The sequence below is a fragment of the Salmo salar genome, chromosome ssa01 (genome assembly GCF_905237065.1).
Source record: "Salmo salar chromosome ssa01, Ssal_v3.1, whole genome shotgun sequence".
Taxonomy (NCBI): domain Eukaryota; kingdom Metazoa; phylum Chordata; class Actinopteri; order Salmoniformes; family Salmonidae; genus Salmo; species Salmo salar.
In genome coordinates this window covers 137,670,090-137,695,183 of record NC_059442.1, presented here as the reverse complement: position 1 = coordinate 137,695,183, position 25,094 = coordinate 137,670,090, and the positions used below count along the sequence as shown (strand labels likewise).

The 25,094-nt window shown below is 40.7% G+C and overlaps 1 protein-coding gene across 5 annotated transcripts in view; it reads left to right on the top strand.

Annotated features, from left to right (window-relative positions):
* Positions 1–710: 710 nt before the first annotated feature.
* LOC106565394 (retinoic acid receptor RXR-alpha-A) overlaps positions 711–25,094 on the top strand; it is a 173,478-nt gene continuing 149,094 nt past the window's right edge. For all 5 annotated transcript variants that reach the window (XM_014132501.2, XM_014132492.2, XM_014132471.2 and 2 more), the window contains exon 1: positions 711–987. In XM_014132501.2, coding sequence (XP_013987976.1) covers positions 960–987 — 28 coding nt within the window. In that variant the 5' untranslated portion in view covers positions 711–959. The remainder of the gene's footprint in view (positions 988–25,094) is intronic.

Sequence of the window (25,094 nt, the reverse complement as noted above, 5' to 3'; positions counted from 1 at the left end):
GTGGGATAATAACATACAACTTACTGCAGTGATTCCCAACCTTTCTTGGTTACTGTACCCCGAATCACATTTTGCTCTGTCTGAAGAACCCACAAAGTATCCCTCGTGCATTTTACCAGTAGGCCTATGGTCTTATGAGTCTTCCCAAGTACCCCCCTGTGGATAGCCCAAGTACCCCAGGTTGGGAACCACTGACTTACTGTAACCCCATCCTACCCCTTTTCAAGCCCTGCCATTATTTTATTACTTCATATTTAGTTATTGTCTCTCCCTTTGATACATTAGTATAATCATTAGCCTATACCTTGAACATGAGAAATGTAATTATTTTCAATAGGCCTGTTATGGATGTTTTATGACCATGCCACAGCTTTGATTTGACTGGGTTAAATACAGTAGGTGTATGCTAAACAACGGAAATGTGAGAATGCCTTCCTTCATGAGAAAGAAAATGCACTTTAATTACTTTCCCCTTGCCTCAATTCAACCTTATTTTGAGATGCCAAGTCGTGTGTAAATACGAGTTTTGGATAAATTGGTTTCATACCGTCTCAAAATTCAGTTTGTAATGGACCGACGCTAAATTGATAGCTATATGAGAACAGTAAGTAAAAAAAGTAAAGTCCTACAAGGGTTAATTATAAACTCCCCCTTTCTCGTGTGTCGTTGCGGTTTTCTTGCGTTGGTGGGAGTCCCCCTTGCGAGGGTCCCTTTTGCAGTGCGGATCCAGTAGTTGGAGTTCTAACTAAAAAGAGAGGATCGCAAGGAGTGAGCGCAGCTGAGTGAGCAAACAGAAGTAGAAACATTAGGTGAATTTTGACACTAACGAACGTCGTTTTTGAAAGACTGTCACTTTTACTGCCCTGGATCCATCTTTCCAGCCTTGTAGAATAACGCCCTTGTTTCCCGCCTGAAAACTCACACGGTCGTGTCAGCTGGCATGAGCTAACCCACCAGAAATGGAAACCAAACCTTTCTTGTCATTGGGTAAGTTTTGCTCTTCGAATTTTTTTTTATTGCAAGATTTGAGTTTACAATGTTACAACGTTCACTCACTCAGCGTTTACGAGTGTTAGTCTCGTTTATGCACTGCATTTTGAAGCTTCAGAAATGTGTCATTACAGTCAGGTAAAATAAAAGTCATGTTTAGTCTACGTTGTGCACAATATATGGAAAGACAGACTTCTTGTTTGGAAGTTTTCAAGAAATGTTTCACGGTATGTTTCACAGAAAAAACTTGAGTCGCGTCAGGCTTGTCAAATACTACAATTCACTCTCGTGTGCCACTGCTATCTGTCCTGATGACATCCGCCTGATTAAGGTGACATCTCATTCAGAAAAACCATAATCTATCTTTCAATAGATTTCATATCTGACAATTCTGCTAAATATTGTCAATTTGATTCGATTTTTTTACGAGATAGGCTACTATCTAAAATCGAATTTACCCAAAACCTACTCGCGCATTCATTTTACATGTAGCCAACTGTCTCAGGGAGACAAACCTGGCTAAATTACGCTACATTGCGTATGCACTTGGGGACATAGTATATGAAATACTTAAAAACCTAAAGTGCAGTTTTATAGCTAATGTCATGCTATTTTACAAATTTTGCCATGTGGCTGAGAGAAAATGTTGTTGTTTTAAAGCTCAGGAATTCTTGAAAGATGGGCAAAATTTGAAATATATGTTTTGATAGACCAAAGTATGAGCTATCACACCATGTAAAGGAACAACCTATTTTATACAATGCAACTAACTGGATTCATGTCAACTCCATCAGACACCATCAAAGGCATGTATACTGAACAAGAATATAAACACAACATGTAAAGTGTTTGTCCCATTTTTCATGAGCTGAAATAAAAGATCCCAGCCATTTTTCATATGCACAAAAAGCATATTTCTCTCAAATGTTGTGCACAAATTTGTTTACATCCCTGTTATTGAGCATTTCTCCTTTGCCAAGAAAATCAATCTACCTGACAGGTGTGGCATATCAAGAAGCAGATTAAACAGCATGATCATTACACAGGTGCACCTTGTGCTGGGTGCAATAATAAAATGTGCAGTTTTGTCACATAACACAATGCCATAGATGTCTTAAGTTTTAAGGGAGCGTGCAATTGGCATGCTGACAGCAGGAATGTCCACCAGAGCTGTTGCCAGAGAATGTAATGTTAATTTCTCTACCATAAGCCACCTCCAACGTCATTTAGAGAATTTGGACCTACGTCTAACCAGCATCACTTCCGCAGACCACGTGTAGCCATGCCAGCCCAGGAGCTTCACATCCGGCTTCTTCACCTGCGGGATCGTCTGAGACCAGCCACCCGGACAGCTGATGAACCTGTGGGTTTGCACAACCAAAGAATTTCTGTACAAATTGTCAGAAACCATCTCAGGAAAGCTCGTCTGCGTGCTTGTTGTCCTCACCATGGTCTTGACCTGACTGCAGTTTGGCGTCGTAACCAATTTCAGTGGGCAAATGCTCATCTTCGATGGCCAATGTCACGCTGGAGAAGTGTGCTCTTCACTGATAATTCCCAGTTTCAACTGTACTGGGTAGATGGCAGACAGCGTGTATGACGTCGCGTGGGCGAGCGGTTTGATGATGTCAACGTTGTGAACCAAGTGCCGCTTGGTGGCGGTGGGCATAAACTTCGGACAACGAACACAATTGTGTTTTATCGATGGCAATTTGAACGCACAGAGATACCGTGACGAGATCCTGAGGCCCATTGTCGTGCCGTTTATCTGCCGCCATCACCTCATGTTTCTGCATGATAATGCATGGCCCCATTTTTCAAGAACCTGTACACAATTCCTGGAAGATGAAAATGTCCCAGTTCCTCCATGGCCTGCATACTCACCAGAATTGTCACCAATTGAGAAAGTTTGGGATGCTCTGGATCAATGTGTATGTTTTCCAGTTCCTGCCAATATCCAGCAACTTTGCACAGCCTTTGAAGAGGAGTGGGACAACATTCCACAGGCCACAATCAACAGCCTAATCAACTTTATGTGAAGGAGATGTGTCACACTGCATGAGGCAAATGGTGGTCACACCAGATACTGACTGGTTTTCTGATCCACACCCCTACTTTTTTAAAGGGTATCTGTTACCAACAGATGCATATCTGTATTCCAAATCATGTGAAATCCATAGATTAGGGATTCATGTATTTCAATTGACTGATTTCCACGTTGTGTTTATATTTTTGTTCAGTATAATTGTTTAAATGATTGTCCAACAAGTGTTTAAAAGCCTTGATTGTTTAATTCTAACATTATATTATTCGAATATGTAGTACAAATCTCCAAACTTCTTTTTGTTTTGTGTAATAGCACTATATAATGCCCCAGGGCTAATTTATTTAGCATTTTGGCATGTTTTTCTTGATATTTTACATATTACAAATATTACACATATATTACACATGATTTATATACATCACAGAAGACTGAAATATAACAAAATCGTTTTACATAGAAACACCAGATTTTAGGCGGGTTTTTGAAATTATGTTTATTAATTATGAAATTATGACAAATATTAATAACATTCCAACCATGAGGCCACTACATGGACGATTTGGTCATTTGACTGCAGGAAAGAGTTAGACTAGCCACTGACGGACTTGACAACAGATACAGACATATTTACAAATAAAAGTTCAATACAAACATTTGTAAAATATGGAAAATGATTAATTTCAAAATCCCTAATAAAAACATAACATTACAGACCATGAGTGGTCTTGTTGCACTACATATAATGTGGACATGAATATAGGGTCCTTATGCTGTAGCTCACCACGCTTATTCCTGATTCATTTAGGATTTTAGATACATCTGAGTTCACCAAATCTCTGGACACATCTTTTAGGAATCACAGTTTTGAGAGAAATATTCTTTAAAGTCACAGAGGGCTATTGCAAGAACCTACATAAGATGTTTTTTTGTGTTAATATATGACTTGCTCTATCATAATCAGTCACATTGACCTCAAAACACACCGTTTTCTACAGTGCTGGAAAGAGGAGAATGTTAGCTTTCTATTCAGACCAATATGATCTCTACTCCAAATATCAAGCGAGTTACGTGCCATTACATGCTGCATCACCAAACCATGTTTTTGAGAAAAAACGCAGTCAAAGTTTGCAGTTACTTTTAAGACATTTATTCAAATAATTAATACCAGCTATTTACTTAATACAAAACACAATCCATGAAATTCATTGACATTAGTGGCTGTGTTCTGCTCACACACACACACACACACACACACACACACACACACACACACACACACACACACACAGTCCTCGAACATATTATGGTTGTGGCCCATAGTGTTTTCATGTTACATTACATTTGGAGATAAGGCTTGGGAGGATAAATAATGAATCAATAACCACATTAAATAACATCTCTTATAAATACATCACAGATAATGAGTATAGATGTGCTCAGGCAACCCTCTCACAAACCCAGGACCTGCACACTGTATGACAGTCATACAGAGTAAACAACATCTGAAAAGAGCTGCAACGGTGAAGGGGATAGAGGGGTGAGCACTAAAAACGGTCAGAGTAATCTCTGGGGCGGCAGGTGAAAAATCTGTCTGTGCCCTTGAGCAAGACACTTAACCCTAATTGCTCATGTAAGTCGTTCTGGAGCGTCTGGTAAATTACGTTAATGTAAAATGTTTCAAAACTATAGTGAGAAACGTTAAACAAAATCTGACCACACGTCACCAGAGAGGAAGGACTTATAGTCTCTTTGTTTGATACAAATATAAGTATCAAGATTCAGGAAAAAGATCACGCATCAAAGTTTTTATACTTGTGCCATACAGAAGACTTGGTCTCAAATGTCGGTAGCACCCGATGTCTGCCCTCTTAAATCCAAAGATCTGTCCTGGGAGCGGCATCGCTTGGACATCAGCGAAGTTGACGTAGTGGACGATTCTCTGAAGATCCTCGTAGGACAGCACCCGTTTGCTGGCAAGACAACTGCCACACCTCTTCTTCCTCGGAGCCATGCCATGTTCCTTTTAGAACTTTCACTGCATTCCGCTTTTTGTAGAAATACTAAAATCAGAAAATAAATGAGCTCTTGTATTTCTATTCATGATGCAGCCTACTACTCATAATTTCTTAAATAACTGATGAACTTTTTCATGCTGTTGCAGCCCCAATAACAACAGAAAACATCAAGTTGTATTACTGTAAAGAAAACTTACCCCCGGAGAAACTTGGATGTTTCTCTGTAGATTTTCTGGCTATCAAGGAAATAATGTCCTCTGATGTTTTGTTTCTTTCTGTTTGCTCGTTTCCTTGCAGAGGTTAATGGAACCAGCGATCTTGCCAGTGAGCTATAGATGTTATTCATCTGAAAAACAAGACAAATAACAATATATAATGCTTTAACATTCAGTCATCTTCATAATCTATACTAGCCAATACATTTTCATGTAATATCAACAACAATAACACAGACAAACTAAACATAACCTGCACTCATTGAAATGCATGCGTGAATCCCCCCCTCCCCCCCACACACACACACACACATACAAAACAAACACACCACAAACAGCACACACATGCAAAAGACACACACTTTTACTAGTAGTGAAATGGGTCACGTTTGATATAAAGGTATGTGATAACTTTATTGATGGCAATTTCATGCATTTATGTAATAGGACAAATATAAGCACCCACCACACACACACACACACACACACACACACACACACACACACACACACACACACACACACACAGGTCCCATAAATGACTAGCAACATAGTATGGGCTACACATCCCCCTCTTCTCTCCCTCTTTCTCCCATGCCACACATTAACTCACTCATACACACACACACTTGGCTTTAATACACAAACTAGCTAGCTAGTCAGTCTACTTGTGCTTCATCACACACAAACACTGACAGATAGACAGACGCAGAAACACACACACATTACACACTCACAGCCAACTAAACTTGACTAATAGTTTAATGGTAAGCACTTACCATTGGCTGTGGTATAAAGTGCTTAAGTAAAAATACTTTAAGTACTGCCTCTTATCTGGTGGACTCACTAAACACACATGCTTCTTTTGTAAATGATGTCTGAGTGTTGGAGGGTTCCCTCATTTACTTTTGATACTTAAGTATATTTAAAACCAAAATACTTTTTGACTTTTACTCAAGTAGTATTTTACTGGGTGACATTCACTTTTACATTTTTTATTAAGGTATCTTTCCTTTTACTCAAGTATGACAATTGAGTACTTTTTCCACCACTGACCATTGGTGAGTTAATTAATCTGGTCACGTCTCTTGACCATCTCCTCGGGGGTAAAAAGCAAATATCCAGGCTTCCCTTCGTTGGACTTGCAAGTGCACCTGAACACGCAAGCCTTTTCAATGTCTTGCCCAGCATCACTGACATATTCTCCCTCGACCGACTGAAACACCGTAACTGACAGATCCACCATTAACGGGTGGTCTTCCTCGGTTGCCTTCAGGGCTCGGTCTCGACTTTGGTGAGCTCGTCTGAGTCGTTGTCTCTGCTGTCTGCGGAGTCGCTGATGGTGACGCTCTCTGGCTCAGGGTCAAAAAAGTAGTCACCTATAAGTTGATGCCACTGATTGGGAAAATTGGAAAATCCTTAGATTGAATAGCCTATTGTAGCTTGGTTCAAATGATATAGCTAGCTACCTAGCTAGTTTGTAATTAATTCATGATTTAATAGTGCAAATAAGATAGTGCTGGGAAAACCTGATGATGTGATGTGTTACAAGCAAGCTTCCACCGAACCAATGTGAAGGTGCTCTGTTGCTATGTTTCATCCAACGTTTATAAGATAAAAAAATATATATTTATACTCTGGAATTGGCAATAATACATACAGATTATGAAAGCAAAACAAATATTTTCCTTATAACATGTAACACTTTGAAGCAATTAAGTAATGATTATAAATGTAGTTGTGTGAAAATACAGTGCCCCTGGACTTTATCCACATTTTGTTGTGTTACAGCCTGAATTTAAAATTGTTTAAATTGAAATGTTATGTCACTAAAGGCACTAAAGTAATACAGCAAGAAGTGTAGCAAAGCAATTAACTGTTTGTCCTGAATACAAAGTGTTATTTTTGGGACAAATCCAATACAACACATTACTAAATACCACTTTCCATATTTTCAAGCATATTGGTGGCTGCATCATGTTATGGTTATGTTTGTGATCGTTAGACTGGGGAGTTTTTCAGGATAAAAAAAGAAAGAGAATGGAGCTAAGCACAGGCAAAATCCAAGAGGAAAACCTTGTTCAGTCTGCTTTCCACAAGGCACTGGGACATTAATTCACCTTTCAGCATGACAATAACCTAAAACACAACCTCAAATCTACACTGGAGTTGCTTACCAAGAAGGCAGTGAATGTTCCTGAATGGCCGAGTTACAGTGTTGACTTAAACTACTACTACTTGAAAATCTAATTTGACAGAGCTTGAATAATTTGAATAGAATAATGGGGAAATGTTGCACAATCCAGGTGTGGAAAGCTCTTAGAGACTTACGCGGAAAGAATCACAGCTGTAATCGCAGACAAAGTATTGATTCAGGGGTGTGAATACTTTTGTAAATTAGATATTTCTGTATGTCATTTACAATAAATGTGCAATAATGGCTAAAAACAGGTTTTCACTTTGTCATTATGGGGTATTATGTGGTGATGGGTGAGAAATCAATTTTGAATTCAGGCTGTAACACAACAAAATGTGGAATACTGTAAGTGAAGGGGTATGAATACTTTCTGAAGGCAGTGTACTGTATATTGAAATAGTGTTGTCACGATACCAGCATTTTTACTTTGATACTGATACAAAGTTTAGTATCCTGATACTCGATACCGAAATGATACTCAATACCAAAATGATACTTGATTTTGAAACGATACCATGGCAAAAGTCACAGAATAACCACTGGGCTTTATTATTTTAAACATTCAACGGTATGTTGATTACTGGGAGAACAACTAAAATATCAAATATAATGTATTCTATTCTATATTACACTTCTTTAAAAAAATGTAACACCATATTAAATAACAGAATATCTCAAATGTTCTTTATGCCAAACCATATCTGAGTCTCAGAGCATACAAAATGATTTTACAGTTACATCTAAACTGTTATACATGTAATGTCATTCATATCAAGGTTAATATGCTTATCTATGTCCATAATATTGGATCAAATGACATTCATTAGACCTATAATTCATTATTCATTACAGCGAAATAATTGAATGCATTAAATTAATAGTTTAGTTCCAAAACGGCATAAAAAAGACACTTTGAAGCTCATTTCTGAATCTTCTATATTGCAATAGTCTACATACTATAGAAATACAATGGATTTTACACATCATACTATTATTCCCAGAGTGCATTTCAACTTCCACGGTGCAATGCTCCGCCCCGGAGCTGGGTTGTCACTAGTTACCACAGCCACAAAGTCAAAATGGCTATAAGTAAAAATGTAGCTTTTTGGTCTTCATTTAAGGTTATGGTTAGGCATAAGGTTAGAAGTGTGGTTAAGGTTAGGGTTAAAGTTAGGTTTAAAATCAGATTTAAAGAAAAGTATTTGTAGAAATGTGACAAACACCTGTATTCGGTCCTATGTAGTAAAATTTGAAATTGTGTTTTTTACATTGGATAAAAGTAGAGACATTGCATATCATACACTGCAGTTGAGGAACAATGGGGAAGTTATTCTGCTTTGAAAGTTGATAAACTTGTAACCCAACTTTTGAGAAAATGTCCCTTCAATGCTTTGTTACACCTACTGGAGAGCTCTACTTTGTCTAAACCCATTCAGCATCTTAAGCCTTAGCCCCACCTGTCAATGTCGTGTGTGTAGGTGGCAGGGAAGTCAGGCGCAGGAGTAACCAAGTTGGTGTAACTGGAGTAGATAAATTAAGATAAAACAAACTCCAAAAACCAACGTACATAAATAAAATAACATGGGTAAAATAACCGTCGCGCACCAATACAAATCCACAAGCACATAACAACAAACAATCTCTGACAAGGACATGAGGGGAAACAGAGGGTTAAATACACAACATGTAATGAATGGGATTGGAACCAGGTGTCTAGGAAGATAAGACAAAACCAATGGAAAATGAAAAATGGATCAATGATGGCTAGAAGACCGGTGACGTCGACCGCCGAGCACCACCCGAACAAGGAGGGGCATCGACTTCGGCAGAAGTCGTGACACCACCTATCTCTTTAAGGATTCAAATGTGAGGCCATGTGCTAAACAGAGTGAGTTGTATAGTAAACAACCAACGTTTTCAAGACTAAAAGTGGTGAAAGTAGTAGCCTACAATAAGGGAAAACTCCAGGTAAAAATATACTTTATCTAGTCCTTGGCCTATATCCTAATCTGACTTTGGTGCAGGTCATGTTGTTCTCCACATTACCGTCTCTGGTAAACACACACTATGTCAAATAAAATCTATGTTTATTTGCCACATGCACCGGATACATTGATTTCCAAGATGGCGTAGCAGTTAGACGTCTGTCCTGTCGTGTCCCTTGTATATATCTTTTTACATCTTTTTCTTCGCATATCTTTTAAAAATATTTTCCTAAACGTCAACTTCTAAATACTCTCCTGCCACCCGCCTCACCCAATGTGGCGTGGATCTGTTTTATTTTTTTGTAAGTGTTTCTATTTACTTCGGATCTGGAATCCCTCAACTGAAGCTAGCCAGCTAACTACCTACCAGCTATCAGTCAGCAAACCATTGCTAGCGGTCATCAGCTAACCTTCAGCTCGGAAAACTCTCGCCAGTTCGAACAACGTGACTCAAACCAGAGCATAACGGACCTATTATTATTTTATATATTTTTTTCCCCATATCCCCGGATTCCTACCGCAAACTATGAACATTTTCATCTGGATCTTTGCAACTAGCTAACCTCAATCCCGGGTGACTACTCCTGGCTAGCGTTTCCATCCCGGAGAAAGCACCAATTAGCCTGAAGCTAGCTCGGCCAGGGCTCCTGTGCTACCACCGAAGCCCACTCCTGGGCTACAATATCCGGACCCCTTCTACTGCCGGTACGGGGCACGGAACTCCGCCGATCCTCTACGACTGGAATACCGACATAATCTGCCTGAGGATTCCAACAGGCCCCTCAGGCGCAACGTCTGCTGAAGGCCCATTCTGCTAACCGGCCTGCTAGCTATCTAGAGCTACTTGGAACCCTACTAATTCCATGACTGGTCTATTGACGTCACCGCACGAAGAGGCAAAAACAGACTTACCCCCATCGCGACGTCCCCCAAAGGCTAACTTGCTAGCCTCGGTCTGCTAACTGCTAGCTTGCCTGCCCCGGTCTGCTAACTGCTAGCCCTGGTCTGCCAACTGCTTGCTTGCTAACCCGGTCTGCTAACTGCTAGCTTGTCAGCCCCGGTCTGCTAATTGCTAGCTTGTTTAGCCCCGGCCTACTAACTGTTAGCTTGTTAGCATCAGCCTGCTAACTGTCTGAATCTCCGTGTCCACAGTCAGCCCAACCAATCACTGGACCCATATGTTCACTTGGCTACGCATGCCTCTCTCTAATATCAATATGCCTCGTCCATTACTGTCCTGGTTAGTGATTACTGTCTTATTTCACTGTAGAGCCTCTAGCCCTGCTCAATATGCCTTAACCAACCATGTTGTTCTACCTCCTACATATGTGATGACATCACCTGTTTTAAACGTCTCTAGAGGCTATATCTCCCTCATCATTACTCAATACCTAGGTTTACCTCCAATGTACTCACATTCTACCTTACCTTTGTCTGTACACTATGCCTTGAATCTATGCTATCGTGCCCAGAAACCTGCTCCTTTTACTCTCTGTTCCAAACGTGCTAGACGGCCAGTTCGTATAGCCTTTAGCCGTACCCTTATCCTACTTCTCCTCTGTTCCTCTGGTGATGTGGAGGTTAATCCAGGTCCTGCAGTGCCTAGCTCCACTCCCACTCCCCAGGTGCTCTCATTTGTTGACTTCTGTAACCGTAAAAGCCTTGGTTTCATGCATGTTAACATTAGAAGCCTACTACCTAAGTTTGTTTTACTCACTGCTTTAGCACACTCTGCCAACCCGGATGTCTTAGCCGTGTCTGAATCCTGGCTTAGGAAAACCACCAAAAACCTTTTCCGCCAAGATAGAACTGCCAAAGGGGGCGGTGTTGCAATCTACTGCAGAGTTCTGTATTACTATCCAAGTCTGTACCCAAACAATTTGAGCTTCTACTTCTAGAAACAAGTCTCTCACTGTTGCCGCTTGCTATAGACCTCCCTCTGCCCCCAGCTGTGCTCTCGATACCATATGTGAATTGATTGCCCCCCATCTATCTTCTGAGCTCGTGCTACTAGGTGACCTAAACTGGGACATGCTTAACACCCCGGCCATCCTACAATCTAAGCTTGATGCCCTCAATCTCACACAAATTATCTATGAATCTACCAAGTACAACCCCAACTCTGTATACACGGGCATCCTCATAGACGTCATCATAACTAACTCGCCCTCCAAATACACCTCTGCTGTTTTCAATCAAGATCTCAGCGATCACGTAATGGGTCTGCGACCAAACGACCACCCCTCATCACTGTCAAACGCTCCCTAAAACACTTCAGCGAACAGGCCTTTCTAATCAACCTGGCCGGGGTATCCTGGAATGACATTGACCTCATCCCGTCAGTAGATGATGCCTGGTTATTCTTTAAAAGGGCCTTCCTCACCATCTTAAATAAGCATGCCCCACTCAAAAAATGTAGAACTAGGAATAGATATAGTCCTTGGTTCACTCCAGACCTGTCTGCCCTTGACCAGCACAAAAACATCCTGTGGCGTTCTGCATTAGCATCGAATAGCCCCCGTGATATGCAACTTTTCAGGGAAGTTAGGAACAAATATACACAGGCAGTTAGAAAAGCTAAGGCTAGCTTTTTCAAACCTAAATGTGAATCCTGTAGTACTAACTCAAAAAGGTTCTGGGACACTGTAAAGTCCATGGACAATAAGAGCACCTCCTCCCAGCTGCCCACTGCTTTGAGGCTAGGAAACACTGTTACCACCGATAAATCCACTATAATTGAGAATTTCAATAAGCATTTTTCTACGGCTGGCCATGCTTTCCACCTGGCTACCCCTACCCCGGTCAACTGCCCGGCACCCTCCACAGCAACCCGCCAAAGCCCCCACCATTTCTCCTTAACCCAAATCCAGATAGCTGATGTTCTGAAAGAGCTGCAAAATCTGGAACCATACAAATCAGCTGGGCTAGACAATCTGGACCCTCTCTTTCTAAAATGATCTGCCGAAATTGTTGCAACCCCTGTTTACTAGCCTGTTCAACCTCTCTTTCGTATCATCTGAGATTCCCAAAGATTGGAAAGCTGCCGCGGTCATCCCCCTCTTCAAAGGGGATGACACTCTAGACCCAAACTGCTACAGACCTATATCTATCCTACCCTGTCTTTCTAAGGTCTTCGAAAGCCAAGTTAACAAACAGATTACCGACCATTTCGAATCCCACGGTACCTTCTCCGCTATGCAATCTGGTTTCAGAGCTGGTCATGGGTGCACCTCAGCCACGCTCAAGGTCCTAAACGACATCATAACCGCCATCGATAAGAGACATTACTGTGCAGCCATATTCATCGACCTGGCCAAGGCTTTCGACTCGACAGCCTTGGTTTCTCAAATGATTTCCTCGCCAGGTTTACCAACTACTTCTCTGATAGAGTTCAGTGTGTCAAATTGGAGGGCCTGTTGTCCGGCCCTCTGGCAGTCTCTATGGGTGTGCCACAGGGTTCAATTCTCGGGCCGACTCTCTTCTCTGTATACATCAATGATGTTGCTCTTGCTGCTGGTGATTCTCTGATCCACCTCTACGCAGACGACACCATTCTGTATACATCTGGCCCCTCTTTGGACACTGTGTTTACTATCCTCCAGATCAGCTTCAATGCCATACAACTCTCCTTCTGTGGCCTCCAACTGCTCTTAAACGCAGGTAAAAAATAAATGCATGCTATTCAATCGATCACTGCCCGCACCTGCTCGCCCGTCCAACATCACTACTCTGGACGGCTCTGACTTAGAATATGTGGACAACTACAAATACCTGTGTGTCTGGTTAGACTGTAAACTCTCCTTCCAGACTCACATTAAGCATCTCCAATCCAAAATTAAATCTAGAATCGGCTTCCTATATCGCAACAAAGCATCCTTCACTCATGCTGCCAAACACACCCTCGTAAAACTGACCATCCTACCGATCCTCAACTTCGGTGATGTCAACTATAAAATAGCCTCCAACACTCTACTCAACAAACTGGATGCAGTCTATCACAGTGCCATCCGTTTTGTCACCAAAGCCCCATACACTACCCACCATTGCGACCTGTACGCTCTCGTTGGTTGGCCCTCGCTTCATACTCGTCGCCAAACCCACTGGCTACAGGTTATCTACAAGTCTCTGCTAGGTAAAGCCCCGCTTTATCTCAGCTCACTGGTCACCATAGCAGCACCCACTCGTAGCACGCGCTCCAGCAGGTATATCTCACTGGTCACCCCAAAGCCAATTCCTCCATTGGCTGCCTTTCCTTCCAGTTCTCTGCTGCCAATGACTGGAACGAACTGCAAAAATCTCTGAAGCTGGAGACTCATATCTCCCTCACTAGCTTTAAGCACCAGCTGTCAGAGCAGCTCACAGATCACTGATCCTGTACATAGCCCATCTGTAAACAGCCCATCTATCTACCTACCTCATCCCCATACTGTATATATTTATTTATCTTGCTCCTTTGCACCCCAGTATCTCTACTTGCACATTCATCTTCTGCACATCTACCATTCCAGTGTTTAATTGCTATATTGTAATTACTTCACCACCATGGCCTATTTATTGCCTTAACTTACCTCATTTGCACTCACTGTATATAGACTTTTTGTTTTCTTTTGTTCTACTGTATTATTGACTGTATGTTTTGTTTATTCCATGTGTAACTCTGTGTTGTTGTATGTGTCGAATTGCTACGCTTTATCTTGGCCAGGTCGCAGTTGCAAATGAGAACTTGTTCTCAACTAGCCTACCTGGTTAAATAAAGGTGAAATAAAATTTAAAAAAATAAAACAGAAGGTGTACAGATAGTGTCCAGATAATTATTTTTATAATTATTAGATGACGCTTACCCAGACACACTTGTCTAAATTGATGGTTCATGTGAAAGAAATGCTATAACCCCCCCCACCCAGCCACATCTAGCTAAGTAGAGGGGTCAGTATTGTCTAGACATGTACACATGTTCATAAAATACAATAGATTACCGTAATCACCCACAGACACACCTGGCTAATTTGATCATCTGGCTAAGTGGAATCTTTGGTTTAGAAATGTAGCTATCTAGCTAAATTAATAAACCGGTATAATCCCAACTCATACTACTACCAATACAAACATTGCCAAAACTGTAGTATAGATCTGCAGGTAGCTAAAGCTAACCAACTAGGTTCAATGTTAGCTAGCTAAACTTAGGCTAGAACTAGAAATGTAAATGGGTTTCTGATTCGAATAATATTACTACACAGATCATACCAGCAAGCTAATGTTCGCGAGCTTAATTTACAATGAAAACGACTTTCTGCCAAAATTTGAAACTTATAAATATCTGAAAATGTAGCTAGGCTGTTACCCGTATATTGTACAGAGATGAACGCTTTAAAAAATAGAAAAAAAATATTTTACCTTTATTTAACTAGGCAAGTCAGTTAAGAAGAAATTCTTATTTTCAATGACGGCCTAGGAACAGTGGGTTAACTGCCTTGTTCAGGGGCAAAACGACAGATTTGTACCTTGTCAACTCAGGGATTTGAACTTGCAACCTTTCAGTTACTAGCCCAACGCTCTAACCACCAGGCTACCCTGCCGCCCCCACTAGGCTACCCTGCTGATTCATGGCAGGCTGGAACCATTTAACTCTGTTTTGTTTGTAGCTACATCTTTTTTGGCCAGCGTTGTGTCAAGTCACTCTGGTTCACACTGACCATGGCATATGGAGAAAGTTTCCCATCACAACTTTTTCAACTGTGGATGTGGTAACTATTGACGACACCAGGGCTGCTGGCAAACGTGAAGTAGTCTAAATATATTGCTGTCATAGCTAAGTTATAAGTGCATTTCTTTTGGGTTGTAATCATATTATAATGCTTACGTGAATGTTGCTCAAAAATTATTTGAATTTAGTTGCTAATAGAATAACGTTACAATGAAAATCTCATGTGTAAAGTAGTTTTTATGTCGTTTTGGAACTAAAACTCCCTTGCACTGCTTTGCAACACCTTTTGCATAGTTGTTTCGGTGGGCTGGCCTTCATCATCTGCTCTGTAAGCAAAGTATTCCCATAGTTCGCTTCTGAAACGGGTTTTGTCAACAAGTTCCAGGCGTGGCGGTATGATGCTTTCGTTAGAAGAAGCCATGCTGTCAGCGTTTTCTCTCCTCTCGCTTGCTTCTCAAAAGTGTCTCGCACTGTGTTTACTGCATGTGCAAGAGCAAGTAGCCTGGCTAGCTTACTGCTGCCACCTTGAGAAGATTCAGACAAATAACTAGACAGACTCGATCCTCTCAGTTCGTATATGACGTTAGACACATTTGACAGAAGTACGAAAGTAACACAAATTCTAGTACTGAACAGTTTTTCATGTTCTAGTATTGAAAAAGTACCGAAGTTTCATTATACCGTGCAACACTATATTGAAATGTATACTATATGTTTTTTATTCTAATGAGAATGTCACTATTTCATATTTTCCTATGATACATTGCCGTGCAGAATTATGTTCATTAAATGTATTGCTTCAGCACTGTACCTTTTTTCATTACACTTAATTATGATGAAAATATTATTATGATGACTATTTGAATTGTCGTTATTATTATCTGAAGTAGTAATTAGCAATTTACAGTACAGCCTAGGCCTATTATCTTTTTGTCCCAAAATATGAGAAAACAACTTATAACTATAATATTTCAACAAATCATGTGGATCTATAGGCCTAGTTCTTTTAAGTCTTTTACACTTACAGGAGCTCACAGTGTAAATGATTAAAACCCAGCTACTGTATGTCTGGTGAACTGTATAGAGCACAACTTGTCCCCTGTCGGAGAGACATACCCCGAAGCTGTAGGCAGCCGTGTTATTGTGACTGCAGGTCTTTCAGGGGTGCCTCATGTTACAACTTGACACATATCAGCAGCCTGCCCAGCAGCCTGCCCCCCGCCCACCACTGCCAATCTGCACAGATGAGAGGCACAGAGACTTCTGGGATATCTCTATCTGATTACACACCTGATCACTGACACTGTGATCACACTGGCCTTTATGTGGCTTATCAGACATATGGAACATCTCACCATGCCAACTTTCACATAGACATGACAGGTTACTGTTTTCTATTTTTCATTTTTTAAATTGAACCTTTATTTAACTAGGCATTTAACTATTACAGGCCTACTGTAGTTTCCGTGTCTCCGTGTTAGAATCATCGACAGTATGATTTTTCCAAAATGTTTACAGGCCCAGCATAGCTTGAAGTCTGCATGTGTGTTGTAATAGCAGTGTAATAGCAGTGTAATAGCAGTGTAATAGAAGTGTAATAGAAGTGTAATAGAAGTGTAATAGTTAGTGTTGTATTAATCAGCATCTTTCTATGCTTCTTTAGTCCAGAGGTTCTAATCATTCCACACTGTTTCAACATGCTGTATCAGCATGCCATTTGTCGTCAGTTCTTGATTTGTCGGTCCGTAACTCTGGATTTAAATCCCCGCTAATGCTCTGATTGTTAATTGTCCGCTTCAAGGACACCACTAACTCTGATAAGCCCTTGAATGTATTGAGTAGTTGCTCGCTCTGTGTAATTATCTAGAGTTGTGCTGCATTAGGAATTCAAAACATGCCACTGTTTGAAATAACAGTTAGAGCGTTTTTCAGTTCTGGATTGATTGTTGGCTGTGGTGATGACATCCTGCTTTTGGCACGGCATGTTCTATATGCTGCTAACTAGCCACTGGAGCCTGCTTTTTCACTTTTTCTCCCTCTTCACTTAAAGCTGTAAATATTGGAGCAGTGACATTGAAAACAGACGGAGTGTCAATTTAGTCAGAGGAATTTGAGTGTGGCCATCACAATAAGCCAAGAAACCATGTATTAAAAAGGAGAGGGTTCTTCGCCAGCTCGGATGGATTTTGAGAAAATGTGGTGTATTATTAAACAGAGAAAATGACGTGGTCTTAAGTGGCCTGGTTGTCTTCTCCATAGGGGAAGAGAGCAGATCTAGTAATACCTGAGATGTACTGCAACTATGTTATCTATGGCTAGAGATAACTAAGGATGACCGTCCTCATTTAACCTAATGTATCATGTAACATGAGGGTTGCTACACTGGTTCAACATTTTTATGGGTTTTGTTGTTTGGCTGCTTGTAAGATGGCGACAACAGACATGGCAGCTCTGCTTCTAGCTCCTATGAAACTTTGCAGTAGTTCGTTTTTTTGTGTGTTTTTGACAAGCATTTCGCTACACCGGAAATAACATCTGCTAAATACAGTATGTGTATGTGACCAACACAATTGGATTTGATAATGGAACTGACTGAATGTAAATAAGTCCGCAGAGAGAGCTGACACATGTTCAGAAAGTAACATTTCATTAAATAAGTGTTGGTGAAGTATTGCTTTTAGCATGGCAGTTATGGTGATTGTGATGGTGAGACAAATATAGAGGCACTCTAAGGGATAAGTTAACTTTTCCTCTTTCTATTTGATGGAACCAGATTGGACAGGGACCTTTTGGTGGAAGCCAGAATGGCATTGGCCTTGGTGTTATACTCAACCCTGACTGAAAACCTAAAGAAAACATCGTAGTTTGATAAATAGAGTTGAGCTCAACAATGTCTGGTATGGTCATTATTGATGAGCTGGTATTATAAGTGTGTCCCACCACCTGTTACTGAAGTTGTTTGTTATTCCTAGTACCTCTACAAGTCAAGGATATAGACTTTATTGTTCTTGTGTATGTTTGGGGGGTAGCCTATTTCAGGAATAGAAGGTAACCCCCGCCCCCTCGTCTTCTCACCAGTGAAGTTCATGGTCTTTGATGAGAAAGTTGGGGGGTGCAGGCAGAGGGTGGGAGACTGCAGGCTGCATTCCTCTCCTGGCAGTAATTCAGGAACAAAGGTAATACTGGGAGTGGGTGTGTCTGGTGGGGGGGGCGAAGAGGTGGGCTCTGCACCGCCAAAACGCCTTGGACAACTTTGTCTTTCACAGCCGTCCAGTTTTGTGTTCCTCATGTGATGCTTTTGCTTTCCTTTTGAGGGGGGGCTGCAGCTGTCATTTTTATTGGAAGAGGTATATAGTGAAAGTTAACGACAAAGTGACAGCTCTCTCTTTCTCCCTGACCCTCTCTTCCACACGCCCCCTCAAGCCTCACTACTCCTTCAATTCAAAGAAAATGTTCTCCCTTTCCCTGCCACCCCTCCCCCTCCCTCCCTGCCGGCATCAGAACCAAATGTACAAGACAGAGAAAGAATTGAAACACAATTATGAACACAGCCGCAAATGAAAATTCAAGGTTCTTTTTCAAACTGGAAGTTAAGTGCCTTGGAAGTCTAGACTGCCACTTTTCATAGGATATACTGTATGTGCTGCTGTGCGTTAAGCATTAATGTTCTGCTCTGCTGGCAGTTTAAAAGGAAGTGAGTCTGGGAGAGAGAAGCTGTGCACCTCCATGCTGATGATCATATGCTGTATCACCCCAGCCCCGGCCTGTTTCTGCTCTCAGAACAATACTCATCACTAACTGGGCTTCAGACAGAGGTTCATGGCAATCGCTCAAACAGTTGTTCATTATTTGTGTTTAAGGTAGTGGGAGAGGTTTATTGATAAGGGCTGCGCTGAACTTTGAACCTTAAACCTTGACCTCTGACCCCTGCGTGCTTTATCATTGGAGGAATTTTGCTTTGGGCATTCAAGCTTTTTTTTTTACCATTCAGCTTTTACCATTCTAAGACCATTCCGTTCATGCTGAAATGCTCTACTGTGAATCTCTTCCTATAGAGTATTCCTTTTCCTGCACTGCAGGACACGATCTGGATGCCCACCTCTCTGGCTGATTTGCAGGCTGAGTAAATGTGAGAATGTGTCTGTTCTGTGGGACTGAGAGTATTCAGGATGCATACAGCCACTCTTTTGAAGTCTCTGTGGGGATTTGACCAGATCACACTCATAATTCGCACGGAGAGAAAGATCACTCTGCCCTCCTACCCAGAGATCTCACGGCTCTATACTGCACGGAAGAGAGGGAGAGAGGGGAGAGTCAGAACACAGTCCACTAGAGTATTATGGTTAAACCTCCATCAAGGACTAGGGAAGAATAGAGGAGTCGTTGCTGGCCAACTTTACTTAACTGAACATCTCTTGAATTGCGCCCTGAGTTGAATTGTGCCCTGTAAAATAGCTTGTAACACTTTCTTTCACAGTGCTTTAATACAGGAAAATTGCTTGGAAGTTCAGTCAGTAATAATGTTGTGATTAAGTCATGAGAACTGGTTTGGGTATCCACAATGGGGCCGATTGAGACTTAGGAATTTAAGCCTTTCCTAAGCACACCTTTCGTATGCACTTTTCAGGTGTATGCACTTTTCCTTGCATGCTCTGAAGAAATGTTATTCAACAGCTGAAAACCCTCAGACTTGCTGGCCAACAGATTTTCTCATAGAGTTTTCATTCAATAGGGTTTTCAGTACATTTATCTGAAGCCATCCCTTTAAATACAGTGTACCTTTTAGTTAGAATTTTGTCGACAGTCTCAGTTGAATAATTTTAGAGATTATTTATTTACAGATCAATGAAATAAAGCCATCTAAATATATGCATATTCGTCTCCGTTTCAGCACCAATTGGTAGATTTAAAAATAATCTGATCTTGTAGATTTCAGAAAGTATTTATGAATCATAAAAAAATGGTTAGGAAAGCCTTTACGCACAAAAATAAGAAAACTGTGGTTTGATTCATTCTGAAAATTGCCACATTCAGTTCTTCAACCCATGTTAATGTTGGAACATTAGTGTACATAGAATTATAATAGGGAGAATAGTCTACAATAGTAGGCTATACCCTCGCATATTGCCCACAGGGCCTGTTTCTCTGGGGCCTGCTGATGTGCCCTCCGGGAGACGGTAAAAAGGCTTCTGATTGTATAACGTTTCAAAATCCAATTGCGGGAAATAAATAGCTTTGGAAGCAACTACTATTGTTCTCAGCTTTCTGTGGGTATACCTTTTTATTTGTTATCTCTTAATATTGAGCTCAATAGCAACTATTTTTCAACCAAGATATTTGACATGGTTTTAAGACACGAAGCGTGAAATGCACAATTGCGCATCGGCCGTTGCGGTTGCATAGGGTAGGAGGCTGCAACTGCAAAGTATTTTTTAAGACATAAAATGTACAGTTAGAGTAAGTCATGACTAATGTGCTAGCTAATATGTTTTGAGTTTTCACTTCCTCATATGGTGAATTAGCCCCAAAATAAATGAGCCTATGATATTAGTACACATAAAGATGTAGGCAAATTCATCTCTATTGAACAACAAAATTCAGACGAATCTGAAGCTCATCAATACCCTATTGTCAACCCACAATTCATGACAATCACTGGATTAGGTTGCACATCAAAATATCTTACTTCTTGAATAGCCTACCATCTCAGTAGTCTATTACACAGTCTAAAGCACTGTAAATGTCTTTATAAGGTTATATATATAAGTTATATATATAAGTTATATATATATATATATATATATATATATATATATATATATATATATACACAGTTGAAGTCGGAAATTTACATACACCTTAGCCAAATACATTTAAACTCAGTTTTTCACAATTCCTGACATTTAATCCTAGTAAAAATTCCCAGTCTTAGGCCAGTTAGGATCACCACTTTATTTTAAGAATGTGAAATTTCAAAATAGTAGTTGACAGAAGTATTTATTTCAGCTTTTATTTCTTTCATCACATTCCAAGTGGGTCAGAAGTTTACACACACTCAATTAGAATTTGGTAGCATTGCCTTTAAATTGTTTAACTTGGGTCAAATGTTTCAGGTAGCCTTCCACAAGCTTCTCACAATAAGTTGGGTGAATTTTGGCCTATTCCTCCTGACAGAGCTGGTGTAACTGAGTCAGGTTTGTGGGCCTCCTTGCTCGCACACGCTTTTTCAGTTCTGCCCACAAATGTTCTATAGGATTGAGGGCAGTGCTTTGTGATGGCCACTCCAATACCTTGACTTTGTTGTCCTTAAGCCATTTTGCCACAACTTTGGAAGTATGCTTGGAGTCATTGTCCATTTGGAAGACCCATTTGCGACCAATCTTTAACTTCCTGACTGATGTCTTTTTTATTTTTTATTATTATTATTTTTTTTTATTGAATATCCGAAACACACAATATACTTGCAGTGAAGCTGATCAACAGCTACATCATACCAGTCATCCAACAGATTCCCATTCAGAGCGGCACACAGAAGCATCCAGGGTCAATGCCCTTCTCGAGGGCACGTTGACAAATCTACCACCAGGCCAAAAAACTTGAACCCGAACCTTCCAAGATCCCCCCACAGTTCCCCAATAGCTGTCCCTCAACCATTCGAGACCACTCCCACAACCCCCCCAAGAAGAAAAATAAAAAATACAATTCATTCCATTCCCCACCCCCAAGAACCCCCCAATGCACCAACAACCAAGAGAATGAACTAAAGAGAAGAAAGGAAAAGATAGAAGAAAACAGCAAACAACAATGCAAAAAAAAAATGAAACAAAATAATACAAAGGACATCAAGGACAAGTGAAATCATAACAGCAATGCCTACTGTATATGTTTGTGTGCATGTCTGGCACTATTACATGTAATAGTGTAACACGTGTGTGTTCTTGTATGTGTTTATTTGAATGAGAGTGTGTGTATATGCATGTGTACAAACACCTGCACGGCATCAGCCTCTGGCAAACCGGCATTAGTTGTAAAAACACTGCCCCTCACTGTCATTCAAACTGACTTTTTATTATGTTTTATTTTCACTTTGACTTTTTGACTTTTGACTTTTATCTTTGACCATCATTCTATCTCCCACACAGCAACTCCACTCCCCATTGTCTCCAATTCCACATACCAACCCTCAGCTTCCCTCAGCCCATCCCATCTATCTCTGCTGGCCACCCACTTCGGGTTTCTACGCAACACATATCTTTCAACTATGCTGTGATGTTTAACGTACAATTTCAATCTATCTAATTGAATCCAGAGATTGCAAGTTGAAGATAAATACTTTTACTAAGAGTATTATTATATTAGTAATTGACTGACCCGGTCTCTCCAGATCTCCTAACAGTACTATTTCTAGGGTCAATTTTAGATCAATACTATGCATTTTCAGCCATTCCTGAACCTGAGACCAGAAACAAGCTACCTGAGGGCAATACCAAAATAAATGGTCTATTGAATCTGTATCCTCACAACAAAATCTGCAGAGCTTCAATGGCTTTATGCCCCAATGACTGATGTCTTGAGATGTTGCTTCAATATATCCACATAATTTTCCTGCCTCATGATGCCATCTATTTTGTGAAGTGCACCAGTCCCTCCTGCAGAAAAGCACCCCCACAACATGATGCTGCCACCTCCGTGCTTCATGGTTGGGATGGTGTTCTTCGGCTTGCAAGCCTCCCCCTTTTTTATTGGACTAGAGGACATTTCACCAAAAAGTACGATCTTTGTCGCCATGTGCAGTTGCAAACCGTAGTCTGGCTTTTTTATGGCAGTTTTGGAGCAGTGGCTTCTTCCTTGCTGACCAGCCTTTCAGGTTATGTTGATATAGGACTTGTTTTACTGTGGATATAGATACTTTTGTACCTGTTTCCTCCAGCATCTTCACAAGGTCCTTTAATGTGGTTCTGGGATTGATTTGCACTTTTCGCACCAAAGTACGTTCATCTCTAGGAGACAGAACGCGTCTCCTTCCTGAGCGGTATGACGGCTGCGTGGTCCCATGGTCTTTATACTTGCGTACTCTTGTTTGTACAGATGAACGTGGTACCTTCAGGTGTTTGGAAATTGCTCCCAAGGATGAACCAGACTTGTGGAGGTCTACAATTTTTTTCTGAGGTCTTGGCTGATTTCTATTGATTTTCCCATGATATCAAGCAAAGAGGCACTGAGTTTGAAGGTAGGCCTTGAAATACATCCACAGGTACACCCCCAATTGACTCAAATTATGTCAATTATCCTATCAGAATCTTCTAAAGCCATGACATCATTTTCTTGGAATTTTCCACCTGTTTAATGGCAGTCAACTTAGTGTATGTAAACTTCTGACCCACTGGAATTGAGATACAGTGGATTATAAGTGAAATAATCTGTCTGTATACAATTGTTGGAAAAATACTTGTGTCATGCACAAAGTAGATGTCCTAACCGACTTGCCAAAACTATAGTTTGTTAACAAGAAGTTTGTGGAGTGGTTGAAAAACAAGTTTTAATGACTCCAACCTAAGTGTATGTAAACCTCCGACTTCAACTGTATGTACACTGCATGCACAATTATTAGGCAAGTGAGTATTCTGATCTTATCATTGTTTCTATTCACATTTTCGAACTCCAAACCATATAAACTTGAATGCTTATTTGATTTAATCATTTTCAGGTGATATGTATTTGTGTAATGAGGGAGGGTGTGGCGAAAGTGAATTACACCTTATATCAAGGTGTGCATAATTATTAGGCAGCCTCATTACCTCAGGTAAAATGGGCCAAAAAAGAAATTTAACTGACTGAAAAACCAAAAATGTAAAATGCCTTTCAGACGGATGCGACACTCTTTAAATAGCTAAACTATTGAGGTGTGACCACCGGACATTCAAACGTTTTGTTGCGAATAGTCAACTGGGGCGCAAAAAACGCATGGGGAAGAAAAGGCGCAAATCAACTGCAAAAGACTTGAGAAGAATTAAACATCAAACTACCAGGAACCCATTATCCTCCAGTGCCACCGTATTCCAGAACTGCAACCTACCCGGAGTGTTCAGAAGTACAAGGTGTCAAGTGCTCAGAGACATGGCCAAGGTCAAGAAGACTGAAACAAGACCACCACTGAATTAGATTCACAAGTTGAAGCATCAAGATTGGGCAAAGAAATACCTGAAGACAGATTATTCAAAGGTTTTATGGACAGATGAAATGAAAGTGACTCTTGATGGACCAAATGGATGGGCCCGTGGCTGGATCAGTAATGGACACAGGGCACCACTTTGTGTCAGGTGCCAGCAAGGTGAAGGAGGGGTACTGGTATGGGCTGCTATCATTGAGGATGAGGTAGTTGGACCTTTTCGGGTTGAAGATGGACTGAAACTCAACTCCCAAACCTACTGCCAGTTTCTGGAAGATTCTTTCGTCAAACAGTGGTACAGGACAAAGTCCTCAGCATTCTAGGCCATGATCTTTATGCAGGACAATGCTCCATCACATGCATCCAAGTACTCCACTGCTTGGCTAGCCAGCAGGGGCCTCAAAGATGCCTGAATAATGACCTGGCCCCCTTCCTCACCTGACTTAAATCCTATTGAGAACTTGTGGGCCCTTCTCAAATGTGAGAGTTACAGTGATGGAAGACAATACACCTTTTTGAACAGCATTTGGGAGGCTGTGGTTGCTGCTTCAGCGAAAATGGATCGTGAACATCAAGAAACTGACAGACTCCATGGATGGAAGGCTCATGGCAGTTATTTAAAATAAGGGTGGCTATATTGGTCACTGAATATTTCTGAAAGGCCAAAAATGTTATATAATTGTCATTTTGTGTTACTTATCGGTTACACTTACTCTAAAAATTTAGAATAAACAAGTGAGTTGAGAGAAATTATTTTTGTAATTTAGTTGCC